The sequence below is a fragment of the Rhineura floridana genome, chromosome 3 (assembly GCF_030035675.1).
Source record: "Rhineura floridana isolate rRhiFlo1 chromosome 3, rRhiFlo1.hap2, whole genome shotgun sequence".
Lineage (NCBI taxonomy): Eukaryota > Metazoa > Chordata > Lepidosauria > Squamata > Rhineuridae > Rhineura > Rhineura floridana.
The window spans coordinates 210,361,785-210,388,097 of NC_084482.1; the positions used below are offsets into that span (position 1 = coordinate 210,361,785).

At 43.8% G+C, this 26,313-nt stretch overlaps 2 protein-coding genes across 2 annotated transcripts in view; both read left to right on the plus strand.

The window, feature by feature from the left end:
* The first annotated feature begins 3,710 nt into the window (after positions 1-3,710).
* Positions 3,711-9,315, plus strand: LOC133381406 (uncharacterized). The gene has a single exon (XM_061620492.1). The coding sequence runs from the start codon at positions 3,711-3,713 to the stop codon at positions 7,281-7,283; it is 3,573 nt and encodes a 1,190-aa protein (XP_061476476.1). The 3' UTR covers positions 7,284-9,315.
* A 707-nt stretch (positions 9,316-10,022) lies between these two features.
* Positions 10,023-26,313, plus strand: part of LOC133378934 (zinc finger protein 546-like) — a 32,590-nt gene continuing 16,299 nt past the window's right edge. Inside the window, exons 1-5 of the mRNA XM_061613547.1 lie at positions 10,023-10,111; positions 11,906-12,536; positions 15,743-15,863; positions 17,805-17,887; positions 18,590-18,716. Of these exons, the coding sequence (XP_061469531.1) occupies positions 12,123-12,536; positions 15,743-15,863; positions 17,805-17,887; positions 18,590-18,716 (745 nt within the window). The 5' untranslated portion in view covers positions 10,023-10,111; positions 11,906-12,122. The remainder of the gene's footprint in view (positions 10,112-11,905; positions 12,537-15,742; positions 15,864-17,804; positions 17,888-18,589; positions 18,717-26,313) is intronic.

Here is a 26,313-nt window from a genome sequence, read left to right on the forward strand (position 1 = left end):
GAAAATGTTTGTTGTCTGTGTTTTTTAATTTTATTCTCTTCCCATTGATATGAATTATTATTAAACCTTATGGGCATATTTAGCCACCGCTTTCTGAATTATATTATTGTTGTTATTAATTTCCAGTTGCTAACCACAAACAATAAGAAGCAGCCAATTTGTGGGGTTAAACAATTTTGTAAATATTATTATTAGTTGGCCAGCCAAACCTTGTCGGCATGTTAGCCGGCACTCTGAATTCATCAACATCATCATCATCACTCAGAATGCTGGCTAATAAGCCCACAAGGCTTGTTGTTGTTATGTGCCTTCAAGTCGATTACAATTTGTGGCAACCCTATGAATCAGTAACTTCCAATAGCATCTGTCATGAACCACCCTGTTCAGATCTTGTAAGTTCAGGTCTGTGGCTTCCTTTATGTTTGGCCTTCCTCTTTTTCTACTCCCTTCTGTTTTTCCCAGCATTATGGTCTTTTCTAATGAATCATGTCTTATTATGTGTCCAAAGTATGATAACCTCAGTTTCATCATTTTAGCTTCTAGTGACAGTTCTGGTTTAATTTGTTCTAACACAGTCCATGGTATGTGCAAAGCTCTCCTCCAACACCACATTTCAAATGAGTTGATTCTTCTCTTGTCTGCTTTTTTCACTGTCCAACTTTCACACCCATGCATAGAGATTGGGAATACCATGGTCTGAATGATCCTGACTTTAGTGTTCAGTGATACATCTTTACATTTGAGGACCTTTTCTAGTTCTCTCACAGCTGCCCTCCGGGGCCCCTCCCCAGTCCTAAGCCTTCTTCTGATTTCTTGACTATTGTCTCCATTTTGGTTAACAACTGTGCCAAGGTACTGATAATCCTTGACAAATTCAATGTCCTCGTTGTCAACTTTAAAGTTACATAAACCTGCCCTTATTGATAAGGATAAATAACCCCCTTAGTCTGTTGTACCTTCCAAATGTTACTTTCATTGCAGTCACGCCATCTTGACACATATGCACTTGTTGTTTTGCTGTATTCCTGGCCTTATAAGGCAATGTTCTTTTGTAACAGTTTGTGACTGAAATTATGGGATGCAGAGACAGAGCCCAGGCAAAGTGTATAAGTATTCTCTGTTCTTTGCATTTTGGCGCGCTGTTGGCTGAGCTTGACTCCCTAGCGCCTTGCTGCAGCAATAAAACTTTGTTATACCTACCTTGATCTAGTAATGCTTATTCTCAAGGACATCCCTTATCATTTGGCACCCCAGATGGGACCCGAGAATAGTGCATTATTGTAGATTGTGGTATTCCACCTCTCTTTGCAAGTGGACTGGCGGGGCAAGGGCCCGGCCGAACGTCACCAACGGGAGCGCGCCGAACGAAGATTTACTGTTCGCCCTGCGGCACGAACGGCCAGCTCCTTCTCCAGCACCTCCGCTAGAGACTAAGGGGGTAAAACAAACTTTCCAGTAAAAGACCAGCCGGCACGGGAAGGGACTGATCCACCAACACACAGGAACAGGCGAGTATAGTGGGTCCCTTAGACAGTTCTGGCCAGTCCTTAAGGACTGAAGGGGGGACAAGGCCAGTCCCTCACCTGGAGTCATAGGAAACGGGTTGGTGGGTTTCCTGTTGGCATGAATGGTGAATGAGTGGAGTGAAATGTTCGAAAGTGTGTTGCCCAGTGACGAAAGTCCGGAGTAAAGGTATCTCTGGACCTGGCTAAGCACTAGTGTTTCCCGCTCCTAGTGCCTCTGGCTCCAGGCCAAGTATCACCGAGGACTAGTAAGCGCTGGTGGCGACCACAAATAGAGCGGAATTCACTGAGAAAAGAAAACCCTCTTGTTGACCTCCCCGTAGAGACCCCTTACTCTACGGCGCCTTACACCCGCTTTTGTGTTTACTATCCTAATAGATATTAGGAATAGACAGGATGGGAAAAGGGCAGAGTACTCCCTTAGATGTGGCCACTGCCCAGTTTAAAAATTACTTTGACCAGACAAAATGTAACCTGAATACAATGAAGACCAAATGTGAGGAAACATGGCCTAACATGGCCCCTAGTTTCATTTGGTGGCCACCGGAAGGAACCTTTTATGTACCAGCCGTCGCAAGACTGTTTAACTATGTGATAGTTGATACAAATCCGGGAATACTGCCTGATGATGCCCGTTACGCTCTAGGCTGGTTGGAACTGAGTAAACACCCGCCCAAAACAGTTAAGGCCATCCAGAAGAAAGAAGGTGATGGACCTGCCAGATTGATGATAGCGCAGTGTAAAAGCCAACCAGAAAAAAGAAAGTCAAGACCACCGGAGTTGGAAGATTCCCGGCCCCCTGAATTACTACCACCATATGTGGCAAATACTGCGAGGCCCCAGCCCCCCGAGAATTCTGACAGAGATCAAGAACCAGATTCAACCCAGCCGAATGATAATTCCAGTGATTCTCCACTCCGTCTATATCCAGAACTCTCGCAGCTGTCTGTTGACATACGGCCTATCGTGCCATCTGCCCCGCCTGAAGTTCAAAGACTTACCCCCGTGCAGACTAGAAACCAAAGCCGTATCAAAAAAGAAGGAATACTGACAGCGCCAGTTCGAGTTACGGCGGGAATAGTACCCCAGACTGATGATGATGGACAAGTACAAGGAATAGTAGTGGAAACTCGGTCTTATGTGCCCTTTTCAACTGCAGATTTATTAAACTGGAAAAATCATGGTCCCTCTTATGAAGCAGATACAAAGAAATTCATTGACATGCTGGAAGGCATAATTCAGGCTCAAAACCCGACATGGGCAGATATTCAGCAATTAGAGGCATATTTGTTTACAAGTGAGCAGCGTCGCACTATCCAGGACAACATGGAGAGTGCCGTACGACAGGCAGCTACAGCCGCAAATCAAGCTGATCCGTCAATCTGGGTAAGGGAAACAGCCCCACTCACCAATCCGAATTGGGGTCTAAATACAGCCGCAGGACAGGCTGCCCAGGCAGACTATCAAGCGCTCTTCCTAGAAGCAGTGAAGAAAGGGAAGAAGAAGTTGATGAATATGCAGAAAATTCATGATGTGGTCCAGAAGAGGGAAGAAACACCCGGCGATTTCTTGGAAAGATTGCAGGAAGCATACCGAAAATACAGTCCCCTAGACCCTGAAGAGGAAGGGAATAGGTCTATCATAGTAATGAGTTTTGTGGCACAGTCAGCTCCTGATATCCGGAAGAAATTGCAGAAGACCGAGGGGTTTGAGGGAATGACCCTATCACAATTAAAGGCTATAGCGGACAGGGTATATACCAACCGGGACGCCGAGGAAGCTAAGGAAAAAGATAGGAGAATGAAGGACAAAGCATGTTTACTGGCCGCAGCATTGCAAGGGACAGCTGGGCCAATTAGAGGAAGAGGCAGGGGCATGGATAGAGGAAGAGGAAAGAGAAACGTGGACCGTCCAGTTTTGGATCGGAACCAGTGTGCATACTGTAAGGGATTTAATCATTGGAAAAATGAATGCCCAGAAAGAAATCAGAATAGTCAACGGCGAATGGAAGCTGAAGGAACCATGACGGAGATCAGAGGGTTGCTCCGGGAACGAGGAAGGCAACAGGGAATAGGATACAGAGGGAGAGGCAGAGGCGAAGGAATTCAGAAAGGAGATGAGGACGGATTATACCCTGTCCAACCTTAGGGAGGCCTACGGGCAAACCCCCCTGAGCCCGTATTGGAAATGGAGATTGGGGGAGTAACAGTCGCAGGACTAGTAAATTCAGGGGCCCAACGGTCAGTTTTAAATCAACCCCTTGGGAGCTGTAGCAAACATACAACTCCCATCATCGGAGCATCAGGGAAGTCTGTCTTGGCAATTAATTTAAAGGGGCAACCAGTGGCAATTGGATCTCAAGTACTTTTCCATGAATTTTTGTATATGCCCGAGTGTCCTGTCCCTCTTATTGGAAGGGATCTTCTGTGTAAAATGCAAGCTACCCTAGAATTCAGCCCTTCGGGCCAGGTGAAGATGAGTACCCCCGCCACAGAATTACCCGTACTGTTATGTCCAATACAGGAGGCTTGGAGATGTTATACATCAGTGTGTGTCATGAGGGAAAGGACGTCTGAAGAGTGGGAACTGATACAATCTGTACCTGGGGTGTGGGCTGAGAACAACCCGTCAAGTTTAGCAATACGTGCAGAACCAGTCCGAATTACCCTGAAACCTCAAGCCAGCCCTATACAACTTAAGCAGTACCCAATTCCAAGTGAGGCCAGAGAACCAATTCAACATCACCTTAACAGGCTGATGGAGTTAGGGGTGCTGACAAGTATTACTTCTGCATGGAACACACCTTTGCTGCCTGTTAAGAAGCCAGGGACAGAAGGCGATTATCGTCCAGTACAGGACTTGAAGGCAGTAAATGAATCCGTCATATCCATGACCCCTATAGTACCTAACCCCTACACTTTGTTGGGAAGAATACCTGGAGGGAGTACTATCTACACAGTAATTGATCTGAAAGACGCGTTCTTCAGCATACCGTTGGCTGCAGAAGCAATACCTTTGTTTGCCTTTACTTGGGAAGATGTCCAAACAGGAGTTACTAGCCAGTACTCTTGGACCCGGCTGCCCCAAGGGTTCTGCCACTCCCCATCTATTTTTAGCCAACAGTTGAATAAAGACTTGATCAGCTGGCAAGAGGAAAATGGGCCCTTGTTAATTTATGTGGATGATATTTTGCTCCCCAGTCCAGACTTTGATACTTGTTGGAAATATTCCAAATCTTTGTTGCAAACCTTGGAGGCCCTGGGTTACCGGGCAAGTCAGAAGAAGGCCCAGATCTGTCAGCTGGAAGTAGAATATTTAGGATTTATAATCCAGAAAGACCAAAGGTACCTTAGTCTGGCTCGTACTGCTGCAATACGTTCACTACCGAGACCTGAAACTAAGAAAGAGCTCCGTACATTGTTAGGAATGGCCGGGTATTGCAGGATATGGATTCTGGACTATGCCACCATTACAAAACCATTATATTCCATGTTACAAGAATGGAGGCCAGAAACTGCCCCTTTAGATTGGGAGCCCTCCCACGTTGCGAGCTTGGAAAAACTGAACAATGCCCTGCTAAACCCACCAGCATTAGGGATACCCGATACGACAAGACCATTCAAACTATTTGTGGATGATAGAAGAGGAGTTGCGGTGGGAATGCTGACCCAAGCCTTGGGCTCCTGGGAACGCCCCGTGGCGTATCTAAGTAAGAAATTGGACCCCGTAAGCCAAGGCTGGCCAGGCTGCTTGAGGAGCATTGCGGCTACATCCTTGTTGTTAACTGAAGCATTGAAACTCACCTTCGGGCAAACCATTCAAGTGACTGCATCACACTCCATTCGAAATCTGCTGGAAAAACAAGGGCCGAAATGGATGACGAGTTCCCGTTTAAGTAAATATACTGCCCAGTTGTGTGAAAATCCAAACGTGATTGTACAGGATAGGGCAACATTGAATCCAGCTACATTAATGCCAGTGCCAGAGCAAGAGCCAGTACACGATTGTGAAGAAATAATGACTAAAGTGTTCTCCAGTAGACCGGACCTAAAAGATCAGCCATTAAGGAAGAGACGATCCCTATTCTGCGACGGAAGTAGTTACTTACAGCAAGGGACTAAAGTAGCAGGATACGCAGTAGTGGAACAAGGAGGACATATAGTCCAGCATGGCAAGCTGCCCCCAGGAACTTCGGCCCATAAAGCTGAAATTATAGCACTTACTGAAGCCCTACGGGAAGGAGCAGGACAGGAAGTGACAATCTATACAGATAGTAAAAACGCTTTCCTCACCTTGCAAGTGCATGGAGCCCTGTATAAGGAAAGAGGATTCCTCACCTCTGAAGGAAGGCCTATAGCGTACGCACATGAAATCAGGGCACTCTTAGATGCAGTGTGGAAACCTAGGAAAGTGGCTGTGGTACATTGTAGGGCTCATAAAAGACAGGATGGTCTGGTCCATCAAGGAAATGCTCAGGCCGATAAAGCAGCTAAGTCTGCAGCTCTTAAAGCCCCCCCTGTTGCCAGGAGTTTTGCTCACCTGTATTATGTAGAAGTTCCCACGGATGTGGGAAGTCCTGTCTACACTCCAGAGGAAAAAAGAGAAGCTCAAGATTATAGTTACCGGGATGTGAGTGGATGGAAAGTCTTGCCTGACGGTTGTGTCTGGATACCTCAAAATTTGGCTCATCCTATAGTTTCCAAGGTTCACCAACAATGCCACCTGGGAAAGATAGCTCTGGAAACGTTGCTAAAGAAATGGTATTATATTGACCATATATCTAAATGGTGTGATATAATCACCAAAGAATGCCTTACCTGTGCACAAGTGAATCCTCGTCGTGGACCAAATCTGACCCCAGGAGCCATACTGAAGGGCACTAGGCCCTTTCAAGTGATTCAGGTTGACTACAGCCATATGCCAGCCGCTTGTGGACTAAAGGTATTGCTCGTTGCTGTTTGTACTTACACTGGATGGATAGAGGCTAAACCAGCAACAGGAGAGACAGCAGCTGTAGTGTCAAAATTTATTTTGGAAGAAATTATTCCTCGATATGGTCTACCAATACAAATCAATTCTGATAATGGACCAGCGTTTGTAAATACTCTAGTGAATAGTCTATCAACGGCATTAGGGTTGACTTGGAAGTTACACTGTGCATGGCGACCACAGAGTAGTGGAATGGTTGAGAGGGCAAATCAGACTATCAAGGCTCATCTCACTAAGTTATGCATAGAGACTAAAGAAAAATGGCCTTGGCTGTTACCATTAGCCAGATGCACCCCACGAAGCTCAGGCTACACTCCGTATGAATTAATGTATGGCAGACCACCACCTCTGCCAACTGGAGTTGAGGTATTGGAAGACCATGGACAAGTACGCCTTCAGAAACAACTGCAGGCTCTGAATAGGATTGTTGGACAATTACAACAGTATACTGATCCCAGTCCATTACAAGTTACAACTAACATGCACGCCTTTGAGCCAGGGGATTTAGTATGGGTCAAGGTATGGGATGATAAACCATTGCAGCCTAAGTGGAAAGGTCCATTTGCAGTAATAATGGTTACTCCCACGTCCTTGAAGGTTGAAGGGCAGACTCCATGGATTCACTGGACCAGAGTGAAACCAGCAGCGAATCCAGAATGGGAAGTAGTAACCAACACACCAGGGGCGTTGCGGATGAGGATCCGGAAGCGTGCCACTACTGGAAGCAGGGACGCGACGGGAGAAGCCTCCTCGGGACCGGCAACCGAGTGAGCGAAACCAGAGGGTGCTGCATCCCCTACTTACCCGGAAGAAGTAGTGGGACACCGCCCGAAGATCCAGATCTGTCCAGAAATAGCAATTATGTCCTGTTGTAAATTGTCTTATGTGATCATTTTGTTTCAGTTCTTAGTTCTTTTGATTCTGATATTGTTTCCCCCTTATTGTCAAGCATCTGAACCCCCAGGCATGTGTCAAAATTGCCAAGAAAATACCTTTCTAACATTGGTAAATCAAGTGGCAAAAGAATTTAATTTGTCAAATTGCTGGATTTGTGGAAATCCTCAAGGGTTTCCTCAATGGCCGTGGATGGCAATTCCCTTAAACCCTAAATGGTTGTTAAGCAACAAGAGTGATGTTCATAATGGAAGTGACCTTTGGACTACTAATCACAATTGGGAAGTCCGCTGGAATCCTGGAGGTCATTATTGCATACAACAAAATTTGTCGGAGGGGGTCTTGGTCGGAAAATCATATTGCAATTGGACTATGCAATGGGAACAATTTTGTGTTATTGCCTACTGTCCCATTACGGATTGTAGCAAAGAAATGCATAGGTGGAATCAAACCCATATTCAATTGAAAAATGGTACTTGGTGTGTCTGTACTCCTGGTAGTGAAAATCCACTTATAAACTGTGATGTGGTATGTGATGCAGCAAATTCCACCACTTTATTATGTCAGTTGCATAACTGTACCTCAGATCAGATACTTGAGGATTGGGCCTGGCAATGGCGCCATCCAAATGGAACCGTAGTAATGGGGTTCAGTCAATACTGGAGTATAGTAAATGATACCAGGACTGGTAGAAGTTGTAAATTTAATAACTCCACAGGAATATGGAAATGTACACTTCAGGGGACAAAGGCGGCATTGCTGACAGGGCCATTGGGAAATAAGGATACAAAATATTTCTCATATGAACATCGAGCTCCACAATTACCTGACTCAATCCGATATGCCCTAAAAGGACATTACTGGATATGCGGTCATAAAGCATATGCCATCCTGCCAGTAAATTGGACAGTTACCTGTTATGTAGGAATCATTCAACCCATGTACACCTTAAAAGGGGAAAATCTAAATCCCTTAGTTCCAGTGTTTGCTGATGACAAAGATGCTCGGAGAAAGCGGACCATAGATACAAGTATAGCCAAAGGTCAGGGAAATGATTGGGAGGACGAATGGCCACCCGAAAGAATCATTGCCACTTATGATCCTGCGTCCTGGGCACAGGATGGTATGTGGGGCTATAGGACTCCTATTTATATATTGAACCGTCTCATCCGGTTGCAGGCGGTAGTGGAAATAATCACAAATCAGACTGCTGGAGCGCTGGATCTCCTAGCAGACCAATCCACTCAAATGAGGGAAGGTATTTTGCAAAATCGTTTAGCCCTGGATTATTTATTGGCTAAAGAGGGTGGAGTTTGCAAATTGTTAAATCTGACAGAATGTTGCTTAAAGATTGACAACAATGGGCAGGCTGTAAAAGATCTTACAAATAAGAAGAAGAAACTCGCCCATGTACCCATACAAACCTGGAAGGGAATAGATTTAGGTGATTGGAGTTCGTGGTTCAGTTGGTTTGGAGGATTGAAAGGGTTAATAGGTATTGTCACTGTATTATTATTGTTATGTTTGTTGTTGCCATGTGTTTTGTCAGTAATCGTAAATCGCTTTAAAAGTATAATTTTAGGTACAATGGAAAACCAGGTAGCCCGACAGATGGTGTTACAAACCAACCGATATCAGCCAGTACCTCAAGAAGAAGAGGAAAAAAATCATTTGTAGTACAGTATTGTGTAATACTTTAATTATTAAAAATAAGAAGTTAAAGTATTAAAGGGGGGAATGATAAGGATAAATAACCCCCTTAGTCTGTTGTACCTTCCAAATGTTACTTTCATTGCAGTCACGCCATCTTGACACATATGCACTTGTTGTTTTGCTGTATTCCTGGCCTTATAAGGCAATGTTCTTTTGTAACAGTTTGTGACTGAAATTATGGGACGCAGAGACAGAGCCCAGGCAAAGTGTATAAGTATTCTCTGTTCTTTGCATTTTGGCGCACTGTTGGCTGAGCTTGACTCCCTAGCGCCTTGCTGCAGAAATAAAACTTTGTTATACCTACCTTGATCTAGTAATGCTTATTCTCAAGGACATCCCTTATCATTATTGAAGGCCCACACTCATATCATACATTTGTTCCGCTATTATTCCACTTTAACAGTCATGGCTTCCCCCAAAGAATCCCAGGATGAGAAGTTTGTGAAGAATGCTGAGAGTTGTTAGGAGATCCCCTATTCTCCTCACAGGGCTACAATTAGCAGAGTCCCCTGGGAAGAGGGAGGGATTGTTAAACCACATTTAGTATAATGATATACATATGCAACAGCCACCTGTCGGGCATGCTTTAATTTGGATTCCTGCATTGAGCAGGGGTTTGGACTCGATGGCCTTGTAGGCCCCTCCCAACTCTATGATTCTGTGAATACAACCCTGTATCTGTATTGGATTTAAAACTGATTTTAATTCTTTTTTACATGGGAAATTGTTTTGTTGTTGGCATTTTTATACTCTGAGATAACTGCTGAGATATTTTATGGGAAGTGATTCGTTCATACCACATGGCAACACATAAATTACAAGGATGCAGTCTAAGGGTTAAAGTGACAGAGTGTGCGTTCCTAGTCTGAAAGAGTCACATCCTGCCCCGCCCCTTCTCCAGCGGAGAAAAGATGCTTTGATTGCTGCGGATTCACCCCCATGCTGCTTCTGTGACCTCCGCCCCATGCGCCCTCCACCCATCCATGGATCTGGTGAGCGTGCAAAGTGCATTGGGGGCCCCTGGAGGAGTTGGAGGCAAATCCAAGGCAGGAGAGCGGGGCGTGGGTTTGGAAGTGCCGGGCAGGGCGATGGAGACAAAAGGGGGGCAGAATGGGTGGTAGCTCAGAGCAGCTGCTTGGCGTGCAGAAGGTCCCGAGGTTCAAACACCAGCATCTCCAGGAAGAGCTAGGAAAGGCTCGCTCTTTGAAAATCCCAGAGAGCCGCTGCCAGCCAGTGTGGGCAATACTAAGCTAGATGGATCAATGGTCTGACTTGGTATAAGGCAGCTTTCTGTCTGGGGAAGGGCCGTAGCTTAGCGTCAGAGCATCTGTTTGGCATGCAGAAAGTCCCAGGTTCAATCCCCAGCATCTAGCGTTGGGATAGCCCCCCCCATTTGATACCCTGGGGAAATGCTGCCAGTCAGTGTGAACAGTACCAAGTTAGATAGATCAATGATCTGAATCGGTATAAGGCAGCTTCCTATGTTCTTGGGAGAGCGGAAGAGGTGCCATTTCACCCCACAGGGCATTTGGAGTGCCTTCCTATTCCATCTGAGGAGTTTCTGTTTTCTTCTCCCTTCTCAACCAGCAAGTCCCTACAGCCCACCGTAACTTGGGCTGCGTACATACCCAATACATTTAAAGGACTTGGGAAGCATATGACTTTCCCCGCAAGAATCCTGGGAACTGTAGTTTACCACTCACAGAGGTACAGTTCCCAGCACCTTTAATAAACTGCAGTTCCCAAAATTCTCTGGGGAAATTAATGTTTTCTTCGGTGTGCCTTACGGTGTGTACTTCACCGTAAAAAGAGCCTCGCTGCTGAGTCAGGCAACGGTTCATCATAGTCCTGCATCTTGTTCTTACAATAGCCACCCAGATGCCCCAGTTGGATGCCCACAAGCAGGACCTGAGTGCAAGAGCAGCACTCTCCCTGTGCCTGCAGTTTCCAGCATCTGATATTCAGACACATTTACTACTTCTGACATTGGAGGCAGAACACAGCCATTGTGGCAAGTAGCCATTGCGGATACAGTTTGGGGCAATTCATTCTGAATTTGTTCATATTGGACCCAGTTTCAGAACTGGTGGAGAACTGAGAGAGGGTCTGGTGCCAGGGCTTTGGGGGAGAAAGGTGGGTGAAGTAGGGACATTTGTTTAAGGAAAGGAAGGCTCCATGCATGCCATACCTTTAAAGCACATGACTTTCCTCAAAGAATAATGGGAACTGTACTTTGTTAAGGGTCTTTGGAATTGTAACTCTGTGAGGGGGTAAACTACAGTTCCCAGGATTCTTTGAGTGACGTCATGAGCTTTTAATGTGCTTTGAGTTATGGTGTGTAAGCAGACATAGGGTCCAGGATCTGAAAGATGGAACAGTGCTAGAGGTGTTGTGTTGACTCACCTACTGAAGCCCTTCCTCTTTCAACAAGACTTTTAAGTAGAGACCTTACCCCAGTCTGCATCTGTGCTGGAATCGCTTGTTAAGATGTTTGTAAAGCTTTTTTTCAAAAGATGTTGACATGTTTTTTTCAAGATTTTTGTTTTAATATAAAGTTTGTTTTTAAGATGTTTTAGAGTGTTTTTAGTGTTTTTGTTGGCCACCCTGGGCTCCTACTAGGAGGAAGGGCAGGATATAAATTTAATAAATAATCATAATCATGTACGTTTGTGAACAAGGTGAAAGTTTTGATCTCTGCCTCTTAGGTGAAGGAATTTATCACCTGACCCAACCCCAGTGTTTAATTTCCCCCCGAGTATCAGTGTTCATCTCTACCTTGCTTCCAGGAAGAAGCCTCGTTGTTGACGTGGGTCATCTCGCTTTTACCTGCTTGGGTGTGTGTGCGCGCGTGACTGTTGCATCATGAAAAGACCTGCCTACCTCTGTCAGATTTGTCCCCCAACCCCAAATTTGGGCAGTCCTGATGGTTAGGAGGAATTTGGCAGCAGATCAAGGGGATCTCTCAAACCCTGTTAGGAATCTGAGCTGCAGCACGGATTGAAGATGGAAAGACGAGACTTGGCTGCCCCCAAAGCAGGGAGAGCCCCCCAAAACATCCAGGCTGTGACCTGTGGGGAATCATGGGAAAAGACAGCACAGAAGATCCTGGGTGAGGACAACCTCAGTTCACTTGTCCAGTGCCAACGTTTCAGGTGGTTTGGCTATCAGGAGGCTGAGGGTCCCCGAGAGGTCTGCAGCCGACTCCACCGTCTTTGCCATCAGTGGCTGAAGCCAGAGCAGCACACCAAGAAACAGATCCTGGACCTGGTGATCCTGGAGCAATTGTTGGCTGTCCTCCCACCAGAGATGGCGACCTGGGTGAGGGAATGTGGAGTGGAGACCAGTTCCCAGGCGGTGGCCCTGGCTGAAGGTTTCCTCCTGAGTCAGGCAGAGGAGAAGAAGGAGGAGGAGGAAGAGGTGAGAGAGCAAATTTCATCCTGGTAGTTCCAAAGGGCAGAGAATATGAGCAAGGTTCTCTTTAGAGTTCCATATAGGCATCCCCAGAATTGCCTTGAGAGTTCTGCTCCTAGTGCCATCTTGAGATTTATTATTATTATTATTATTATACAAAACAACCACTAGAACAATAAATAAAATGTAAAACCATTCCTCATGTCTATTATTTGCTGTTCTAACAAATATCTCCATTACATGGAGATACTTTCTGGAATACTCCCCTGGCTGAGATCCGTAAGAGTGTCTCGTGTAAAAAACTGAAGACGCTCTTTTCCCTTTTGTGGTGGAGGTGTTCCAAAGCAAAGTGGTTTTGAAACTGCATGGAACTGCATGGCTGAGATCACAAGAGAAAGCTGGCACGTCGAATTACCACTAAATCCCGTTGTCTGCTTATTAAATTTTGCAAGGAGCCACCCCTATATTCACATAAGATCTGGATTTTGCACGTTTTGACAGTTGCAAGGCTGTAGCATGCCAAAGCATGTTAAAGCACTCGTAAACCAACAAAACAGGATATTCTTAGAAAAATCTGGGTACCGCTATGTTTGATTATATTGTCAGCAATGTTAAAGAACAGCATTAATTACCATGAAGAATTAAATAAATGGAGTCAGTCAACAGCTTATGTACAAAGAAAATTAGAGATATCAGCTGTTGGCGTGGACTCCTTTGTGTTATGAAGTAAATTAATAAGTTTAAGAAAAGATGGCCCTGAATGGAAAATGTATGGGTAGGGGGAGCGTGTGTATGATTTACTTGTTAGTTATAAAAAGGATGATCTTCCTTTTTCATTCTTCACTAAAGTTTGTAATAAAAAAGAAAGAAATTGTTTTTGTTTCAACAGGCTTTATAACATTTTAAAGATTAAAATGGGGCCAGTTTTTAACAGCAGTAATATTGTTAGTATTTCTATGGCTGGTTTTTCGTGCCATGCTCTGAATTTCACACTGTATCATTTTATATCATCGTTTAGTTGGAATGGACTTTGGAGGTCATCTAGTCCAACCTGCTGTTCCAAGCAGGATCTGCAACACAGGATGCAACTTACAGCATCCCTGAGAGAGATAGCCCATTGAGCCTCTGCTTCAGTGGGGGAGAGCCCAAAATCTCCTTGCTTGTGCAATACTCTTGCTCAGGAAGCATGCCTGGAGCCATTGCTGTCTCTATTTATGTGCAAGGCAAAAACATTCTTATTTACCCAGCTGTATGGTTTTTAATTGGGAGGGTGGGTAGGTACGCCGGTGGCCTTTGTTGTGCTTGCCCTTGAAGCGGGGTGGGTAGGACTGGTTCTGTTTAAATGTATTGTTGGATGAGTCTTCTTGTTTGCGTTTGCCGCTGTATTTATTTATTTAATTAAGGCATTTATATGCCGCTTTTCCGGCGGACCTCACAAAGCGGTTTACAAAAGATTATTACCACAATAAGTAATTTTTTAAAAAAAGGTTACAGTAAAATGGAAAGACAGCTTGTTTAAGAAGAGACAGTTACTGCTTCTTCTCTCCTCTCGGGTCAAGATGGTTCTACTGCAGATGCCCCTGTGGTGACAGCTGGGGGAAGGAGGGAAGGGCCGCTATAGCAGCTGGATAGTAACAGTTCCTCAGCTTCTTCTCCTGATGTTAATGTCTTTGTTGTTTTACTTCTACTGTGTAAGTCGCTTTGAGGGCACTGGAGTGCAAAATTGTGACAGGCAGAGCAATCCTGCTTGGAGGAGCTTAAAGTACTTCAGATCCTAACCCCATTTAGGAGCTCTTGGAAGAAGAGAATGCCAGCTGAGCGGACAGAGCAGGGCGGAGAGGAAATAAAAATAAAAAACGCCACTGGCTCAGCCAGAGATCTGCTGTATCCTAACTCACCTCAGCCTGGTGTAAATACCTATAGGATTGTGCCCTAATAGATAAAGATTAATAATAATAATTGGGTGTCAGAACAAATTAAACCAGAACTGTCACTAGAAGCTAAAATGATGAAACTGAGGTTATCATACTTTGGACACATAATGAGAAAACATGATTCACAAGAATAATGCTGGGGAAAACAGAAGGGAGTAGAAAAAGAGGAAGGCCAAACAAGAGATGGATTGATTCCATAAAGGAAGCCACAGACCTGAACTTGCAAGATTTGAACAGGGTGGTTCATGACAGATGCTCTTGGAGGTCACTGATTCAAAGGGTCGCCATAAGTCGTAGTCGACTTGGAGGCACATAACAACAATAATAATTGAGGCAGAAAATTCCACTCATTAGGAAGTTTCTCCTGATGTGTCATCAAAATCTACTTCCCAGCAATATTTGCCCATTATTTATATTTTTTAATGTTTTTATTTATTTGTGTTTGTATCCCCCCCTTTCCTCCAAGGAGCTCAAGGCGGCATACGTTGATATTCCCCTCTCCATTTTATCCTCTCAACACCTCTGCGAGGTGGGTTAGGCTTAAAGTCAGCCAAGTGGGGATCTGAACCCTGGTGTCCTAGATCATAGTCCGCCACTGTAACTGCTAGGCCGCACTAGCTCTTAGTGTTCTAGCCCTGCTGTCTGGCCTCTTACACATGCTGTAAGCCACTCTTGGCATGTTGGCGGACATGCAGGGGCATGGTAACAAATGTACTGTTAAAAAATTGAGCAGGGGGGTGGACTTGATGACCTTATAGGCCCCTTCCGTGATTCTATGATCCCTATTAGTTGCCTTTTTTTCTTTAATCATCCAAAAATTGAATGCATCAACCCCTCCTCCTTCACCATTCCTTTTCGAATCCCTCCTTGCATTCCCTGGAAGGCAATGGTGGGGAAGATTTTTCACCCCGAGGGCCGCATTCCCTTCTAGGCAATGTTTCAAGGGCCACATGCCAGTAGTGCATGGGGTCAGAGGCAAAAGAGGGAGGCGCAGTGAATTCCAGTGTTGCCTTTGAACAGTAGGCTAGTTTCTACACACAGCCCTCTCTAGCCACCGCTGAGGCATTCCCAGAATTCAAGCACATGCTCCAGCCAGGTGTAAAACACTCCGGGAAGGTACAAAGCCAGGCTGGTGAGGGGGTGTGGCTGGGGAAGGGGTGGGGCCTGAAGAGAGTCTCAAGGGCCGGACAGAGAGGCCTTGAGGGCCGCATTCAGTTCCCAGGCCTGAAATTCCCCCATCGTTGCCATATGGGATCCTCACGACTCTTTTACACGCAGGGCCTGTCAGCGGAAGTGGCTACTGGGTTACCTCAGGCAGAGGAGGCTCTATTGGACGCTAGGCCGGGGCTGCTGTACAGGTGGATCATGCAGGAGGGCGAGGGAGAGGCTACCTTGCTGGGTAAGGATGGAAGTGGATATTTCAAATTGGTCTCCCTCTTACGGCAATGCTTAAAACCCACATGCTGGTTGGTTGGTTTATGTATTATGATTAATTTGTTTTAATAATGTTTTTATTGGTTTTGGATAGAACAGAATACAAAACAAATAATTATGGTCACATTTATATCCCACCTTTCCTCCAAGGAGCTCAAGGCGGTGTACAAACATGGCTGTCTCCCTCCTCATTTTATTCTCGCAACAACCCTGCGAGGTAGGTTAGGCTGAGAGATACAGTGACTGGCCCAGTGAGTGGGAATTTGAAACCTGGTCTCCCAGGTCCCAGTCCCACACTCTAACTGCTAACTGGCGGCGGAAGCAGCGGCTTCCAATCCAACCCTGAAGCGAGCTTCTAGGGCAGCCTTTGCCAACATGGGGCCCTCCAGATGTGGCTGGGCTGCAACCCCCACCATCCTCAGCCAGCACAATTGTGCTGGGAATTGTAGCTCTGTGAGGGGTAAAGTACAGTTCCCAGGAACCTTGGGTGGGGGAAAGACATGCTTTAATTGTGCTTTAAATGTATGTTGTGTATACAGCCTTAGTCTGGAGCAAGATCAAAGCAAATACTGACTCACCTGGAAGCTTCCACTGCAGTACAGTTCGGGGGTGTTTAACATGCTTGTTTCTTCCAACCCCTTCCCCTAGGTGAACTTGAGGAGGAGATATTGGGCTGAAGCAATGCACATCTAATGGCGCCCCACTTCCTCCACGAAACCCCTTTTTGTTTATTTGTTCATTACATTTATACTCCGCGAGGGCCAGTGTGGTGTAGTGGTTAGAGTGTTGGACTATGACCTGTGAGACCAGGGTTCAAATCCCCACACAGCCATGCAGCTCACTGGGTGCCCTTGGGCCAGTCACTGCCTCTCAGTCTCAGAGGAAGGCGATGGTAAACCACCTCTGAATACCGCTTACTATGAAAACCCTATTCATAGGGTCGCCATAAGTCGGGATTGACTTGAAGGCAGTCCATTTCCATTTTCCCCCTGTATAGCACAGTGAGGAGGAGAGCCTGGCTGGGAGTCCAGAGTCTACGAGTTCAAATCCCTGCTCGTGTCTCCTGGGCATCAAGAGCCAGCTAACGATCACCCCCACTGGGAGTGGCTCAGGGGTTACGTGCCCTGCCACCTGTGCAGCTGTGGGCAAGCTGCAGAGTCCCAAGGAGCCCAGTTGCCTCCCAGGTGGCAGTGGCAGACAAGGAAGGGGCTGGCTTGTGCAGCTGTGGCAAGCTGAGCAGGCCCTAGCAAGCGGGGGAGGACTAGCCTCAGAGGAAGGCCGTGGTAAACCCCTCTGAATACTGCTTACCATGAACACCCTATTCATAGGGTAGGCGTAAGTCGGGATCGACTGGAAGGCAGTCCCATATGCCATTTGTTTCCTCCAAGGAGCTCAAGGAGGCATTCTTAACTCAAAATGTTTATCACTGTGACCCCTGCCAAGCTGCTGTGAAACAATTCATAGGCCTCCACGTGCAGATTCCGTGCATCAGATTATGTCCTGGTAGGAGAAATCCTCTCCGCTGCATACTGCAAGGCAGATGTCCCTAACCTGGCACCCCCTTCGGATGATTCGGGTGACACCTCCTATTTGCCCCAGCCGGCATGGCCTGTGCTAGCTGGGGCTGATGGGAGCTGTAGTCCCAAACATCTGGAGGAGCAGCAGGTCGGCGGAGGCTGCTGCGAGGGAAAGAACTTTCATGTTTCATACCGGGAGGATATTACAAAGTGGTGGCGTCTGGTGGCGCTGCGTCAGTGGGGCGGGGGAATCTGCTCCGGGTTTTAGCCCGTGCTTTCAAGGAGCTGTCCATGGTGCCAAACCTATTTTGGGAATGGCAGCGCTTTGAGTTGTGGCCAAGAGCGAAATGCATAAACATCTATCCAACCACAGTTTGCGTAACTTTCAGGCGGTGGAAAGTCGCTGGAAACACTCTCTAAGGCATCTCCCCTTGGTGGCGGCGCGGAACCAGCTTCTTGGCAGCCAGATAAGGTAAGGGAGAAGGTCACTGGAGAAAAGGGTTTGGGGTCCGAGTGGTCCCCTGCAAATCTTCCCGTCGTGCCAGAAAGAAGCCGCCTCTTTCCCTTTGCTTGGGTCAAAGCCTCCTGCTAGGAACCGCACCTACACCCACCTTGGACTCTTACCAAGGAAGGACAAGGGGCATGAATGGCATAAAATACATCAGTAAACAGAAGAAGGGTCATAGCTCACTGGCAGAGCATCTTGCTTTGGATGCAGAAAATCCCTGGTTCAATTCCCAGCATCTCTGGTTAGAGTTGGGAACGTCCCCTGCCTGTAACCCTGGAGAACTTCTGCCGGTCAGTGTCAACAATACTAATGCTAGATGGACCAATGGTATAAGGCAGCTTTCTATATTCCTATTTAAATAGAGGGTCGTAGTTCAGTGATAATGATCTGTCTGGTGTGCTGAAGGTTCCGGGTCAGTCCTTGGCAGCTCCCTTTTAGGGCTGGGAATGTCCTCTGCTTGAAACCCTGGGGAGCCGCTGCCAGTCTGTGTAGACTGTACTGAGCTAGAGGGAGCCATGGTCTGACTCAGTATAAGGCAGCTTCCTAAGTACCTCCTCCAGGAGAACCACCAGGCACTTCACCTCTCCTTCCCTGTCATTCATTCTTTCATTCATTCATTGTTACTTTTAGCTGTGAGCAACAACGCTTTTCTTCTTCCCCTGCCAGGGTCTGGTGACCTTCGAGGATGTGGCTGTGTGTTTCACTGAGGAAGAGTGGACTCTGCTGGATCCAGGCCAGAGAGCCCTGCAGTGGGACGTCATGGATGAGAATTATGGGAATCTGGCCTCTCTGGGTAAGGGTCCCTCTTTCTCTTGGTTGATAAAAATCAGTTTCCAAAGCCCCCGCTCCCCCCCCAAATCATTTTTGCACTCAAGCCAATGCCCTTTGCAACCCTGCCGTGCTGGGAGAGAAATCTCTTTGCAGAGCACTTTTTCTGTATGACCGGGATGGGGGAAAACGCAGGCTCAGGAGGCAAAGGTGGCCCTCCAGGCTTCTCTACTTGGCCCTTGGGAGATTCTTTCTAGGCCAGCTGCACCCTTTCTCCCTTCTGGCTGGAATATGTCCTTGCTTTTTGTGCGGGAGGCAGGAAAGAAGCGGGCAGAGGGGGTGGCACCCGTGGGACACACTCAAAAATCCGAACACGCCCATGGGCCTGAAAAGTGCTGCATTCAGTCAGCAGTTTATTCTGTTTTCCCGACGTTCCCTTAACTGATAATTTCCACTTTTTATTTGATATTTCACATGACCAAAAAAACCACTCCTGGAAATCTAGTAGAATCTAGTAGAACTTTAGCGTTGCTTTCCGATCAATCAGTCAGTGGCGATCACTCATGACCGAGTAAGCTTGTCTTCCAAAATAAAGTCTTTAACAGTGGGTCCGTAAGTGGCTGTGGAGGCCAAGCACAGTCCTGCCCCTGTCGCTATTCGCCAATCACCACGGGACTTTTGTTTTATTTTGGAAGATGCTTGTGCATGAATTTGTTTTATGTGGGGAGATCGGCACACCGCGATCAACACACAATCTTGACAGAAAAAGGCTTTGATGCATGGCATGGATACCACAACCATTGGAAGTCTTTTATCTGCTGCAGCCTTCATCCGCCTTCACAACGCATTGTGAAGCATTGTTATCCTCCGCCTGTTCTGCCGTTGAGGACGTTCTTGGATCGTTCTTTGTCTGGTTCCTCTCGCTTGACCTTACCGCCATGGGTGACCCTGCTTGGGAGTACATGACTCCCGACGGCATCGCTCACAGGTTTCATTAGAACACGCAAGCCCACTCACCACTACAAGGTGACGATCCAGCGAGTGAGCATCCAAGAGTACTTAAAATTGATGCTCCACAACCGTCTTGATCACCTTCCCTAAAGGGGCATTTGCGATCGGGCAGTAGTTGTCACAAACGGATGGGTCTGTGGTGGGCTTTTTCAGGAGTGGTCAGATCACTGCCTCTTTTAGGGCGGCTGGAGCCACTCCCTCCTGCAACAACACGTTGACCACACACTGGATCCACTTGGTCAAACCCCCTCAGCAAGCTTTAATAAGCCAAGAAGGGCAACAGTCGAGAGGACACAAGAACAAGCAGCTTGTCCATGTCATCAGGCTGCATTAACTGAAACCAATCCCAAAATGTTGTAGCAGATGTTGTAGTGGACACTTCACTGGGGAGTACACTAGATGCGGATGCTAATCACTTCCAGAATAAAACTGTTTGCAACCCCCAACCCAGAAAATTGTCGGAGTAAAGTGATGAAATTTGGGGCAGTATACTGGCACACAGTTCTTTCTTGCCATTTTCATGGGGAAATCATGGGGGAACAGAGGTGGGGATGTCTGCATTTGTGTTGGAATTGCTTTTTGAGATGTTTTTAAAGCTTTTTTAAAAAAGATGTTTTGTTTTAATTTTCTTAAAATCTGTTCTTAGGATGTTTTAGAGTGTTTTTTGTTTGCTGCCCTGGACTTCTACTGGGAGGAAGGGCGGGATATAAATAAAATAAATAAATGTGCAGAAAGGGTGGGAGAGTAGCGACATGTCCACTCACATACATTGTTGTGTCACAAGTTCTGTGAGGGGTAAACTACAGTTCCCAGGATCCTTGGGTGGGGACTACCCTTGTAGTCCCCTTTATTACCACTCCCCCCCCTCTCTATATGAACGTAATTGTGATTAACAAAACAGAGGTTTTTATTGTATTAACAAAACGTTTCAGCTTCCGCCTTCATCAGCTGCTAACATACAAATGCTGTTACCAAGGTGGCAGTTATAGAGCTTTGAGGGTCACAGCCTGTTGGACTTTTCTATAATACGTATAGAGATGCCAGCAGATCCAGCAGCATTGACCAAAAGGGAGAACTTTTGGATGTACTCCCTGGACACATTGGCACCACATGGCCTGAACCTGGAGGACAGTACAAACATTACTTAGCTTCTGCAAATGAAGCCCCTCTGAGCATTCCATCCTCAAAGCTCTATAACTGCCACCTTGGTAACAGCATTTGTATGTTAGCAGCTGATGAAGGCGGAAGCCGAAACGTTTTGTTAATACAATAAAAACCTCTGTTTGGTTAATCACAATTGCATTCATATATTTTTAGGTGATTAACAGAATCCTTATAGGGATCCAGAGAGAGAGAGAGAGAGAGAGAATTATTTTATGTATTTTAATTGTATTTTATGTATTTGAATTTATTTTAATGTTTTTGTGATTTTGTTGTTTACAATTTTATTATGTATGTGTTTGATTTTATTTTTGTAAGCCACCCTTGAGTGCCCTATTATAGGGTAGAAGGGCAGGATAGAAATATTTTGAATGAATGAATGAATGAATGAAATTCAGTGCACCGTAAGAAGTGTCATGCTGGTATCAGGCCAGTGGCACATCTAGTCCAGCATCCTGTTCTCATAGTGGCCAACAGGCTGCCCATGGAAAACCCACAAGCAGGACCTGAGTGCAAAGAACACGCTCCCCTCCTGTGGCTTCCAGCAGTCGGTATTCAGAAGCGTATACTGACTCTGCCCATGGAGGGAGAGCACAGTAGCCACTGATAGCTTTTTCCTCCATGAATTTGTCTAATCCTCTTTTAAAGCCATCCAACTTGGTGGCCATCACTGCCTCTTGTGGCAGCAAATCCCATAGTTTAATTATGCGCTGTCTGAAGAAGGACTTTCTTGTATATGTCCTGAATCTTCCAACATTCAGCTTCACTGGATGTCCACGAGTCCTAGTGTTATGAGAGAGAAAAACTTTTCTGTGTCCACTTTCTCCATGCCGTGCATAATTTTATACATTTCTCTCATGTCCCCTCTGACTTGCCTTTTCTCTAAACCAAAAAGGCCCAAACGCTGCAACCTTTCCTCATTGGGGAGTCGCTCCAACCCCTTGAACTGACCTGGCGGTAAATCGGTCAAAAAGCCACAATTCCAGGGACTTCCCGGAAGTGAGTGCTCAGCTGGTGATTGTCTGTGAGAGATCTCTGCCTCAGAGGAAGGTTTTTTCAGTTTAAAAGCCAGCCAAGAGGAAACTTTGACTGGCTTAAATGTTCTCCAAGGTATAGGTGAACCGATCAGATTTTCCACAGGACTTCGTTGAGCTGTCGGCTGCTGGAATTGATCAGGAATTCCCTGAGATAAGAAGGCATACCGATCAGCTGAAGACGGAGTCAGGACTTCCAACAAGCTGTACTGAAAAAAAGCGAAGCTTTTTTTTTCTTTCTAAAAACGTTCTTAACCAGCGAGCCTCCTTCTGTCTAAATCTTATCACTTGGCTTAAATTACTACAATAAAAGGGATTTGTTTACGAATCAGCAACTGAGAAATCTGGGTGAGTCATACTTTTTCTCTTTTAAATATAATTAAGGAAGAAAGAAAATGTAAACAATTTATATATTTTTTTTTTTACGACAAAAAGCTGGCCTGAATTTGGAGTTTTAAAGATTAGAAACGGATGAGAGGTAATTATTATTTGATGGAAATATATTTTGGACTATTTTTCTCCTTGGATTATTTCTTTTTGGACGAATCTGCTGTTCGTATATGTTACTAATCGCTTGGTGTTGTGAACCAGAATTGTTTTGCATTCCTGGACGTAGATACGAACTGTGCTGGCCGGACTATAATAACAGGCCTGGAATATTAACTCTTTTGTTGGTGGAGGAAAAAATAGACTGCCTCTAGGTTTTGGAACAGTGGTTAATATCAGAAATTAAAGGCTTTTTTTGAGAATGACAACCAGAAAAGCAGCTAAGGCTCAGGAGCGAAGAGGTTCAATTGATCCACAGGAAGGGGCTATACCCCCAGATATGTTTCAAAAAATAATGGAAGGGATTAGTGATATAAAACAGGAAATGAAAACTGAATTGATAGATATAAAAGACTATATTAAAACACAAGTGGATGAGATTAAAGGGACAATTGGGCAAATAAAGGAGGATGCAAAAAATACTAAAGAAAAGGTACAAATCTTGGAGAATAGAACAGATATATTAAATCTGGAATTAGAAAAAAATTTGGACTACATGGCTGTGATTGCAGTGAGAAATAAAGAACATTGTTTGAGATTCCGTGCAATCCCTGAGGAAACGGGAAAATATCAGAGATAAAATTGTTAATGCTTTAGTAAAATTTCTGGATTTGAATGAAGATCGGATGAAATTTGAAATAGATAAAGTTTATAGAATTAATTCCAGATATGCAACAATGAAAAAAATCCCAAGAGATGTGCTTGTTCACTTTATAAAAAAGACGACCAGAGATATGGTATTACAACAACACTTCAACAATACCTTTAAAATTGATGGTAAGGAAATACTGGTGATGAAAGAAATTCCTATTAGACTTTTACGTAAGAGAAAAGAATATGCTTTCTTTACAGAAAAACTTAAGCAATGCAAAATTCAATTTAGATGGGATGTTCCAGAAGGAGTGATTTTTACATTCAGACAACAGAAATATCGATTGAATACTGTTCAAAAGCAAGGGATTTCTTGAGAAAAGCTTCAAAAGACATGGAAGAAGATAAACTCAAAGATATGGATATAATTCCTGGGAAACAAAGTCAACAGGAACATGCAGAGGAGGGGAAGGAAGATGATGGATTAAAGGGAGCATCGGGTACATTTTAAAATACACGCTTAAAGATGGATTACAAATATCTAACTTGGAATATAAATGGAGCCAACACGGCGCAGAAGAGAAAGAAAGTGTTTCATTATTTGAAAAAATTAAAATTGGATATAATTTGTTTACAAGAAACTCATATTAAGAAGAAAGATTCCAAATATTTGATTTGTAAAAATTTGGGTGAAGAATTTATTTCGGCTGGATCAAAAAAAAAAATGGAGTTGTTCTTTACATTAACCCACAGTTGCTTCCTAAATTGATATTACTGGATGATAGTGGTAGATTTGTGGGGGTTGAAATTACTTTACAGGGCATAAAAATTTTGATAGTGGGTATTTATGCCCCCAATGAAGATAAAACAAGGTTTTACACAGGACTTATGGAAAAATTGTCAGAGTTTTCATATGATCATTGGTGTGTCATGGGTGATTGGAATGGGGTAATCTCACCAAAAATTGATAGACTTTCTGAAAAAAATATTAAAGAGACACAGGGTAAATTACCGAAGATTTGCTTTGAACTGATGGAAAATTTAGAATTGGTCGATACCTGGAGATATATAAATGATAACGCAAAGGAATTTACTTATTTTTCAGAAAGACATAAAACATTCTCGAGGATTGATATGATTTGGATGTCTAAAAATCTAGTGAAAGATATTTTTAAAATGGATATATTACCAAAAACTTTTTCGGACCACAATCCTGTGATATTAACTTTAAAAAAAAAAAATCTTGGATTTAGATGGAGACTAAATGAATCTTTATTACAGAATGACAAAGTAGTACAAGAATGTAAGAAGAAATTAAAAGAGTTTTTTGAATATAATTTACATAAAGGAACAAATGAAAATATTGTTTGGGATACAAGTAAGGCATTTATGAGGGGATATTTTATTAAATGTAACTCTGAATTAAAAAAAAAGAAACAACAGAAAATGCAATTAATTTTGGAAGAAATAAAACAAAAAGAGGAAGAATTGAAAAAGAATCCAACTAACGTTTCTATTGTAAATCAAATTAAAATGTTACAGAATCAAGTATCAATGCTGACAGTTAGAGAAATTGAAAGGAAACTAAATTTTGCTAAACAAAGGACTTTTGAATTTGCAAATAAACCGGGGAAATGGTTAGCATATAAATTAAGAAAAGAACGTCAAAAAATATTATTTTAAAGATACAAGAAGGAGATGAGATGCTGACAGATAATGTAAAAATCAAAAAGATTTTTCATCAGTGTTATTCATCATTGTACAAGTGTCAGGAAATCCCATCTGAAAAAATAGAAGAGTATATATCTAAACAGAATTTGCCTAAAATTACAGACTTTCAGAGACAAGCTATTAATGGCCCTATCACGTCAAGAGAGATATCTGAAGCTATAAACAAAATTAAATCAGGAAAGGCGCCAGGACCAGATGGGTTATCTGCAATGTACTATAAATGTTTGGAGGAAGAACTCTTGCTACCTTTACAGTATACAATGAATTCTATTTTGCAAGAGGGAAAGATACCGGATAGTTGGAAAAATGCTAACATAACATTAATACCTAAAGAGGAGCAAGATTTAACTAAAACAAAAAATTATCGGCCGATATCTCTATTGAATAATGACTATAAAATTTTTACAATGATCTTGGCAGAAAGAATGAAAATAATATTGCAACAATTTATCCAGGAAGATCAATCGGGGTTTTTACCTAAAAGACAATTACGTGACAACGTCAGGAATGTCTTGAATGTGTTGGAATATTTAGAACAACGAAAAGATAAACAAGCAGCTTTGATTTTCTTAGATGCTGAGAAAGCATTTGATAATTTGAATTGGAAATTTATGTTTCAGGTTTTGGAGCAAATGGATTTTGGAGACAATTTTATAAAATGGATTAGATTGATTTATACATCTCAGAAGGCTCAGATAATTGTTAATGGAAATTTAACGGATTCATGTGAAATACAAAAGGGTACAAGACAGGGATGTCCATTATCTCCCCTTCTATTTATTCTGGTCTTAGAAGTGCTGCTTAGAGATATAAGGCAAGATAAAAGGATTTCGGGATTAAAGATAAAAAAAGAAGAATATAAACTGAGAGCATTTGCTGATGATTTGATAATTGTATTAGAAAACCCTTTGGAAGGAATTAATGTATTGATGGACAAATTAAAAGAATTTGGACCGTTAGCAGGATTTAAGATCAACAATCAAAAAACAAAGATGTTGGTGAAAAATTTAACTTTAAGGGAACAGAAAGAGTTAATGGACAAGATAGATTTTACAATAGAGAAACAGTTGAAATATTTAGGTATCATTATGACAAATAAAAATTCAAAGTTGTTTCATAATAATTATGAAAAATTATGGACAGAGATTAAGAAAGATCTGCTAAGATGGGATAAACTACAATTGTCATTAATGGGTAGAATATCTGTGATAAAAATGAATGTATTACCGAGAATGATGTTTTTGTTTCAAACAATACCTGTAATATCCTCTGATTTACCTTTTAAACAATGGCAAAAAGATATCTCTAAATTTGTATGGCAAGGAAAAAAACCAAGAGTTAAATTTAAATTACTACAAGACGCCAAAGAAAGAGGAGGACTGGGATTACCAAATCTGAGACTTTATTTTGCTGCCTGCTGTTTAGTCTGGATAAAGGAATGGATTTTATTGAGGAATAAAAGACTATTGGATTTGGAGGGCCATAACCTGAAGTGGGGATGGCATGGATATCTATGGTATGACAAAGTAAAAGTAAATGTAGACTTTA